The 9,181-nt window shown below is 48.8% G+C and overlaps 1 protein-coding gene across 3 annotated transcripts in view; it reads right to left on the bottom strand.

Annotated features, from left to right (window-relative positions):
- Nucleotides 1-383: 383 nt before the first annotated feature.
- Nucleotides 384-9,181, bottom strand: part of RASSF5 (Ras association domain family member 5) — a 28,770-nt gene continuing 19,972 nt past the window's right edge. For all 3 annotated transcript variants that reach the window (XM_064635996.1, XM_064635998.1, XM_064635997.1), the window contains 4 exons: nucleotides 6,607-6,720; nucleotides 4,912-5,209; nucleotides 4,422-4,537; nucleotides 384-3,375 (listed from right to left, as the gene is read on the bottom strand). In XM_064635996.1, the coding sequence (XP_064492066.1) occupies nucleotides 3,223-3,375; nucleotides 4,422-4,537; nucleotides 4,912-5,209; nucleotides 6,607-6,720 (681 nt within the window). In that variant the 3' untranslated portion in view covers nucleotides 384-3,222. The remainder of the gene's footprint in view (nucleotides 3,376-4,421; nucleotides 4,538-4,911; nucleotides 5,210-6,606; nucleotides 6,721-9,181) is intronic.

Here is a 9,181-nt window from a genome sequence, read left to right as displayed (position 1 = left end):
CTGGACTTTTATGGTTTATGTATATATATATAAAAAAATATATATATAAAAATAAATATATATATGTATATATATAAAAATATATATATAATATATATTATATTAATAACAATAATATATATAAATACATTTTAATGTATGACATTAGCTGTAATTTATCACAGGTAACAGTTCTGTTAAACCCAGCTGAAATATGAAGAAAGATTAATGGAACACTCGGGTCAGGTTCCACAGATGTTCTGTAGCTCTTAAAATGAAGCTTAAACACTTTACAGTGGGGTTAGAAAATAGAAATTCACTCCTAGGGAGGATTCCTGTTTTCCCCTTTAGACTTAATGCATGGAAGTTCCATAGGAGGGCGCCAGAAAAAGAAAGTAAAGAGATTTCTTTAATCACTGACAGTTTTATTATCATTGTCTCTTACACTGTCTGCATATGAACAAGTAGTTTCAGAACCTTCAAAAAAAGCTGAAAGTGAGACATTTTTTTAAAAATGCCATAGAATCACTAGGGAGTAGTAAAAATAAATTACAGCATTGCAAAAAATGCATTTCACTTTGCCATAGAAGCTTTGCTATTCCATCCTATACACAGTATTTTACATGTTTTACAGTAGACATGAAAAATAAACTCACACGACCTAGGCAAGACAATTACTAACCAAAGGCACTGCCAACAGTATTTTGCTTAAAGAAGGGGCAAATACTTCTAAAAACAGCTCAACTGACCTATGAGAATTGGAGCTTCAAGACTTAACAATTCTCCAAACGCCCCTTTATCTTGGGAAAGAAAAAAAAACAAACAAAAGAAAGAGCCCTCCTCTTGGCAGGAGGTTTTCAGCAGCATCCACAGTGATTGCATAAGAAGCCATGCCTTCTACAAAAAGACATGCTGGGGGCCAGGGAGGGAGTCACCAAAACTGGTAGAAAAACAACAACAACCTAAAAAAAAAAAAAAGAAGAAATCTGCACAACTTTCAGCCAGAAAGAAAAGGGATTTAAAACGGTTTTAAATCCAAGCGTGTGGATCTTACTTCTCAGAACCAATGGCAGTTTTTTTTTTACAGTGTTTTTCCCCCTGGATGGAACAGAAATATTTATATGGTGCTTTCAAGACTCGAAGCACTAGATAAAATGTTATTTAAATTGCTTCACGAGTGAATAGTGAAGCAATAAATCTTCTTGTAACTGGACAAACAGCCCCAGAGCGTGGAAATTGCTGCTCTGTGGCTGCCACCACGTTGTTAAAGGTCATCAGGTGTAGAGTACAGTACAGCTGGAGGCCCTTCCTGCCCTGGGAGCAAAACCCTCTCACTACTGACCAAAACAGGAGCTGCAGAAAGTGGCTTTAAGAGATGCAGTTACTCTCAGTTTACTCTCATATGGTTTACAAACAAACATGCTCTCCAAATCTGGAAAAAAAACCAAAATCCCAAGCAGTCACCTTCCAGAAAGAAACAAAACAGTTCCTCGTCCCTCTGCAGACCAAAGCAGCCTCATCACACCAGTACTTTGGGTATCTGGGGGGGCAGGAGAGTCGAGGCCTCTTGACAGAAGCCCTTTCCAGGTTCCTCCTTAGCCCAAAATGCAAAAAGTTTTCACACTTAAGGGAAAAAAAAAAAAGGCACTGAGGTAAATTTTAGACTCCTCCACGTTACCCAATAACCTGTTGCCTCCCCTCCCACTTGATGCAGGTGGGATCAGAGCAGCCCACGAGCTCAAAGGGACACTTTGCTCACCACCAGGAATCCCTTTCCCGTGCTCCATCCCAATCCAGCAGCACTAACATTCCCTTTTCCCTCCGCCTTGTTGCGGTGGCCTGTGTAAACAGAGGCAGGGCTGGCCCTGGCTGTGTGCAGCGTGCTTGGGAGGAAGCACAGAGTAAACGTGGGGCCCATCCTGTCCCACTGGAATCCCTGGAGCCTCCCCTGCACCGGCAGGACTCTGGTCAGAGTGAGGGCAGGGGCTGAGGCTCCAGCTCGAGGAGTTTTCTGAGGGATGCTCAGCGTGTGCATCCAGTGGGAGCCCTGAGATAGGGAGAGAGACCTGCTGTCCTCTCCTAACTCCACGGAGAGAGCAGGACTGGGAACCTCCCTGGGTGAGCACCGGCTGAGAACAGGACCCAGAGTGGCACAGGGGTGTCGTGGACAGCAGTGCAAGGAGGGGTGGCAGGAGGAAGGACAGGATGGGGGGGAGCAGAAAGCATCCAAGGTCAATAATTCCCTTACTCCTGGTCTTAAGGCTTTCTCACACGCTCTTGGTGCCACCTCCACACCCCAGCCCTGGTTGGAGCTCCTCCCCCTCGGTGCCAGACCTGTTCACAGCTCAAAAGCAGCCTGATTTGTGAAGGGGTTTTGAGCTTTCCTGGGTTAGTCTGTTGGAGATGTATTGCTAAACATTCAATACTGAACCATCAGCCTATGCCCTAACCATCATCTTTACACTTTTCAAACAGAATTTCCTAAAACATAGGTGCCAATTCCTACAGAGCAGGAAACTCATAAACTACTGGCTTAGCTAAGCATCAGGGGTATTTGCCTTAATTCACCTTTGCAAAAGTAGAAGTCAAACAGAACCAAAACGAACGACTTTTCCTGGAATTAATGTTACCAAGTTTCAATAATACTTATCAACAGCCTGTTTGGGTGTTGCAGCTGCCTTGGTGTCATAACTTGGCACTTCCCTGGCTACCTTAGCCCTGAACAAGTCCGTCCAGCACTGGTTACAGCTGCAACACCCACGTGGTTTGGTGCAACAACCTCCTCCCCTTTCTCTGCTGCTTCCTGTGCTCTCCTTGCAAAACCAGAACTGGGCCACGTGGGCTGGAGCACCTCTGAACAGGAACGAGCCAAGCTGAGGGAGCAGCACGAACAGCAAGTGTTGCCCTGCTCAAAACACTTGGCCAGGAGATGTTCCTGTTGGGTTTAACAGTGAGGATTTTCCACGGAGCCTCTCCATCGGATGGTGCAGCTGAAAAGCCAACCAGCAGCTGTGTTTGGTTTGTTGACCTGTTTTAAAACAGGCTTCCCGTTCTTGGACTGGCTCTGGTCCTGGGATAAAGAGGTTTCAGAAGAAGAAAATGCAATAGGATCGTTTTAGGGGTGCTGGGAGCCAAGTCCTTAATGGAAGGATGAAGAGGGAGAGTGACTAAGGTGTCCTGAGAAGTGTCTTTTCATTCAAAAACAGTATCTAGCTTAGTCCAATGCCTGGTGCCTCCTGAAGGTTATCCAGGTTTGCCTCTGGCTTCTTTCAAGGTCTGTTGCAGTCTCTGTTTAAACCTCTCGTACTTCCTGTGCACTTGCTGGATTTTGTCCTTTTCTTCTTTGTCCAGGATCATCAGGAAGTTCTGAAGCTCTGGGATGGAGAAGGCATCCCACTGCAAAACCAGCAGAAACAAAGTGAGCACACCCTGTTCACCTTATGGGTTTGGTGGGTTATTTTCCCCCCTCGATCTGTGAAGTGGAACAATAAAAGATATTTAACCATATCTGATCTCCAGGGAGCTTAACCTCATATTGTGAGAGATGGGATAAGGGGCTACAGCAGGAAGGACCATCCCAGTCCTGAGCCCTGAGACTGTAGAAGCAATAAAAATCATCTTTACTCAGGTGAATTAAAGCTCCCACTGCAGGAGATGCCACAATTCCCCAAGGAACTGAAATCCATGCAGGAGTACTGGATGTGACATCCACCCACACTTGTTGGTGCAAGGGAGCGAGGTCCCAGTGGTGACTCTGCCCAGAGGAGCCAATTCTCTTGATTTTATTGCAGTTATCCAAACTGTTTGAGCCTCAGTAAAGCCCTTGGCACACACAGGCTGCTCAGCTGTCACCTGACAGCAAGGGACAGGCAGGACACAGACTGATGACTCTGATCACTTCATAAATACTGCTGTGTGCCTGCTCAGCACTGCCACAGGAATCCAGCATTCCCATGGCATCCTTCCCAAACCCAGTCCTGCTCCTCTGTCAGCACAGCACACGAGGAAGAATCCCATGGGATGCAGCAGCTCCCAACATTTCCCTTCACTGTGGTGAGGAGCAAGATTGCAACCAAAAACTGATGTGAATTTATTACCTGAGCGTCCCTGGCTTCCACCTAAACACGTGGATTATTTATGACAGTGTTCAGCTAATCTAATTAGTGAGGATTAACTCAGGGGTGGCACTGCTGGGTTCCACAAACAGATTATGGGGTGGCCATCAAAACTGGCCTCAGCATTTTCACAGCTCGAGTTTAAACTGTTTTAAAAATCCAGATAATTTAGGAGCAACAAATGGCCAACCCAGCCCCAAATGAAAGAAAACAGCCTTTCTGGCGTGGCACCACTTCACCCGTGCTGCCTCTGCCACGCACCTGCCAGCTCTGCCACGTGCTCCAAAGAATTCATGTGAAAACCAAGGCAAAGAGGCCCCCACATACCTCAACTTCCCCTGTTTCGTTTTCCTTCAGCACAAAACTCAGCACATCTGTGTCAGGGCCTGCCAGCAGCCGGAGGTACAGAGGGTACTCGGTGAGAGGGAGCTTCTGGAAGAGCACTGCAAGGGCACAGCAAACATCCACAGTGAGGTTGTGGCTGCCAGGGCACAGGGAAGCTCAGGAGGTCAATTGGAGCATGTAAAAGGGGGTCATGCTGCTCAGGATCATGGGGGAAGGGGCTGAGTCTCTAACACAGGTCCATAATGATCTTTATAAAGTGGTTTCGGCTCCTTTTGAAAACATAATCCCCCCGTTAACTTAAGCAGCATCCCCTCCTGCAGAGCTCTGTCCATTTATTCACCTGGATTTAGACTTTGCCTGCCTGACACCCCACTGATTCCTACAGGACTTTGGGTGCATTTCTGCAACACAAAACAGAAGCAAAACCCACCAGCCACAGCAAAGCTGGCGGGGTCTGAGGGCCCGAACTCACCTTGCCCGTCCTTCCGCATCTCCTTGAAAAGTGCAAACTTCTGGGGATTATCCACCACCATGAACTTCTTCAGCAGCCCCTGGATCACCTCGCTCACCGTGGTCGTGCTGCTGATGTGGAGCTGCTTGATGGCGTCCAGGGGCAGGTAGAAGGAGGTTCTCTTGTCCGTCATGTCAGCCAAGTTCACCTCCTTGAGGGCATCGTAGATGGACTGGGGCCGGATCCCGGCGGGCACCGTCACGGGCCGGCGCAGCTTCAAGTGCACTTTGATGAAACCTGTGTACGTCCCATCCTCGTTCTGAAGCACAGGAGAGGCAGGTCAGGCTTCCTCAGCCCCTCAGACCTTTCTGGTCTGCAGGACATGCCCCCCCACCCCCTTGGTGCCGCTGGGGTTTGGGGGTTTCTTATTAATCATGTAAAAAGTAACCGGTAATTTCGGGTCAGTCACAGATTTTCTCCTGTCCCTTCCCCTCAGCAATGACTCAGCCCTTCCCCTGTGTGATCTTGGTTTACTTCAAACCAGCGCTGCTACGACTCAGTTATGGAAACCATTACATGGAATTTGTAGTTGCATTTAAGTGAGGATTTGAAAGCCCTGGGAAGGGCTGTGCCCTCGTGTTCAGCAGGATCTCCCAGCCATATCCCTCATGTTTCGTTCTGGGCCCAGGGGGTTCTCACATCACCATGTCACCAGTCACCACTGGAGATCAGCCTGTCTCCTCACAGGTCCCTTACCCCACCCTCAGCTCTGCAAAAATGCAGAAATCAGGAGACAAGCCTGGTTCTGCACAGTCCATCCGTGGGTGCCAGGCAGGAACCAGCTGGGAACACTGGCCTGTGGTCCCACCACCAGCAGCTGAGTCCCAGGGCCAGATCAACTCCCAACACTGGGTTTCTGCTAAACTCCAAGCAAAGCAACTCAAGAGTAAACATTTGGGTCCCAACTGACTCCTGTAAGTCAAGGGGTGATCAAGATCAATGGGATGACATTCCAGCAGAGTTACTCTGCAGCCTCCACTGAGGCAACTGTTGTAACAGCTACTGTTTTAAATAAATTTCAGGTCTATTTTCAGATGTCGTCAAGAACCAGGGAGTTACGTAGCTGCTATTCTTGGAAGGTCCACAATTTAATTATTTTACTCTTTAAGAAGCTCTGTCCCCTCTCTGTAAGATCCTGTGAAGTTTGTACCTTTGTGTTACTCCAGTGTGCAAAAGAGGGGATTTCCTTGTTTCCTCACCACATTGCTTTACTTAAAGATGGCAATAAGCAACTTTGCAATAAAAGCTTCAAAACACAAAGCTTCTTAGACCTCTGTTTAAGCAAGTCTGGCAGTGGAGAGGGGAGGAGCATCTCTTTCTAGAAAGATTTTTGTGCTTTTAAATACTCCTTATGTCTCTGAACTGCAGCGTCAGAGCCCGAGTTCCAGCCTGACTCATCCCCGCCAGAACAACGTGGGCTCATCTATTTGTGGCAAGTCATTGCCAGCACAGGCTGGCCAGAGATTAGTGTGCCAGCCTGAAGGGATGGAGGCAGGGAAGGGTTATCTGCAGTGCTGGTCACTAGGGGAAAGCCAAGCAGGATGAAAAGCAGCTGAACAGCCACGAGCCCTGTTGCCCCAGTGCCACCTTCCCCCAGGCTGGCTCAGTTCACAGCACCAGCCCCTGTGGATGAGACAAAAGCAGCCCAGTACATACCAGCTTCATCAACAGGCAGTTTGTGACCTTGGCATTGTACTTCTCAATCCTCTGTTTGATCTCCTGGACGGTTGGAGGCTCGGGCTTTTCTTCTTCTACTGTTTGTGTCACATTCTGCAATCAGAAGAGAAGGATTTGAGCTGCTTTTTGTGTTGGGTGACACTTCATCTGCTCAGCTCTGCTTTTCCTTGGGAAAGCAGGAGCAGACCATGTGCAGATCTTGAGCTCACAGTGATGACCATCCCAGGTGGGGATGGTCCCTGCAGCCAGGAGGCCAAATGTGCAGGGTGCCACACCCCTGCCCCCAAACCACCCCTGGACACCAGGAACAGGCAGTGGAGGGCAACACAAAACCCACCAGTAAAACACAGAGCAGTAAAACACCCCAGTACAAACCAGGGCAAAAAAATCCAGCCTTTAAAACTCACTTTCAAAGCAAAGTCACCTGCACCTGTGAGCACTCAGTTGTGATGCAGTTTGGAAAAAAAATCACTCCCATTTCCAATATTCATGGTTCTGCCTCCCCAAAACCCAGGGTGCTCATCAAGCAGCTCCCGGCGGGTTCACCCAGGCAGAACCTGAAGTTAAATCTCTCACTGCTCTCGTCCAAAGCTGTGGAAATTATAGCTCAGAGCAACAATACCACACAGGCAGCAAGACTGCTGCATGACTAATAAATCAGTCACTGCAAAGCCAGTCAAAGCATCCCCAGCCCGTGTCAGAGACCGTCTGCCCACACGTGGGTTCACTGGGAGGGTGACGGCGGCTGCTGCTCGCCTGGGTTTGGGGGAATTTCCTCTTGGGAGGCAAAACCAACAGATCTGGCACGTAGGTGGGCTTCACCTGAAGGCCACCCATGGAAATGTCACTGATGAATAATCACAGAATCGTCAAGGTTTGAAAAGACCTCCAAGAGCGAGTCCAGCTGTTGGCACAGCGCTGCCGTGCTCACCACTAAACCACATCCACAGGCCTTGTGAGCACCTCCAGGGATGGGGATTCCACCACCTCCCTGGGCAGCCTGTTCCAGTGCCTGACCACCCTTTCAATGAAGGATTTTTTCCCCAATATCCACTCTAAACCTCCCCTGGTTTCCCTCCAGCCAGCAGAGCAGGTCTCCTCTCAAGCCCCGCCTGCTTTATCTGCTAAATCTGCTGCAAACAAGCCCATGTGTGTCTTGGGCAATGCTCAGCGGGCTGGATCTCCCAGCACAGAGCTCTGCTGCCTTCCCAGAACTCACCACCTTCCCTGGAGACAGCCTGTGAATGCATTTTGCCAGCGCTGCCTGGAACTGTGCTCGGCGCTCCCAGATTTTCTGTGGGCTTGCTCAGAAGTTGGCATTAGCAGAGAGCAGAAAGCGTGAAGGGATGTGCCATCAAGGCCAGGAAGGCTCAGAATAAAAACTGCAACCTTTGACAATGAAAAGAAAGGGGAAAAAAGGCAGCTTTGGGAACAAAGCTTGTCTCTTCCCAGGCAGCTCCAGAGCACACAAGACAAGGACGCAGCAAGCTGTAAATAAGCCAATATTGCCCAAGGCTACCCATGATATTTCTTTTAGGAGGAGAATCAAGCACAGGACAAACTGAGAGAGCCTGGTTGCAATCTGGAGAGACAGCTGCAGTCCTGGGACTCGAGAGCCCCAAATTCATTCAAGCAACCCCCGAGTGACAGGTCACAAATTTCACAATTTCCGCTCGAGACGAACAAACAGCACGAGATCTCTGGAAACACCGACCTGGAGCAGCAACCCCAGGGAGAACACTGACAGTGTGCTGCAGTCTCCTCATCCAGTGCCTTCCTTGGGCCTCCAAGAGAGCTGGAGAGGGACTTTGGACACAGGCATGGAGTGACAGGACAAGGGGTGGTGGCTTTGAACTAGAAAAGGGGAGATTTAGATGGGATATTGGGAAGGAATTTTTCCCTGGGAGGGTGGGCAGGCCCTGGCACAGGTTGCCCAGAGAAGCTGTGGCTTCTCCATCCCTAGAAGCATCCAAGGCCAGGTTGGATGGGGCTTGGAGCAACCTGGGCTAGTGGAAGGTGTCCCTGCCCATGGCAGGGGGGTGGAACAAGATGATCTTTAAAGTCCCTTCCCACCCAGATCAGTCTGTGCTTCTATGAAAATAAATGACAAGTATTCCTGGGGTATTTAAGAATCTCACATAAACATCCACTGATCATTATGGCAATTTCCACTCCACGATTTGTCAAATACACAATTTGTGATACATCAGCTGCAGCAACTCTTATGTGGCTGCACACAGGTGCTGGGCTGGCAGGGGAGCCTTTAAAAAAACAATGCCAAGGGTTGAGATTTTCAAAAGTAGCACTGGAGAAAAGGGAAAAAATATAAAGAGAAAAGCAAACAAACAAAAAAACCCCTTCCCTTTAAGTTAACAGAGGAGGAGCTGTCAGAAACCCTGCACTTCCTCATGTCACCCATTTCACAGCACTGAGACAGGCACAGCCTCCCCAGGACTGACCCCCATCTCAATTCCACAGGGAGAGAGCCCAGGGGACCCCCAGGACATGCACAGAGGGTTGTAGCTGCACAGCAGAGCTGAGGGCTGAGGCTGTG

The sequence above is a fragment of the Pseudopipra pipra genome, chromosome 25, assembly GCF_036250125.1.
Source record: "Pseudopipra pipra isolate bDixPip1 chromosome 25, bDixPip1.hap1, whole genome shotgun sequence".
Taxonomy (NCBI): domain Eukaryota; kingdom Metazoa; phylum Chordata; class Aves; order Passeriformes; family Pipridae; genus Pseudopipra; species Pseudopipra pipra.
The sequence above is the reverse complement of the archived record's forward strand: the minus strand, read 5'-3'. Positions and strand labels throughout refer to the sequence as shown.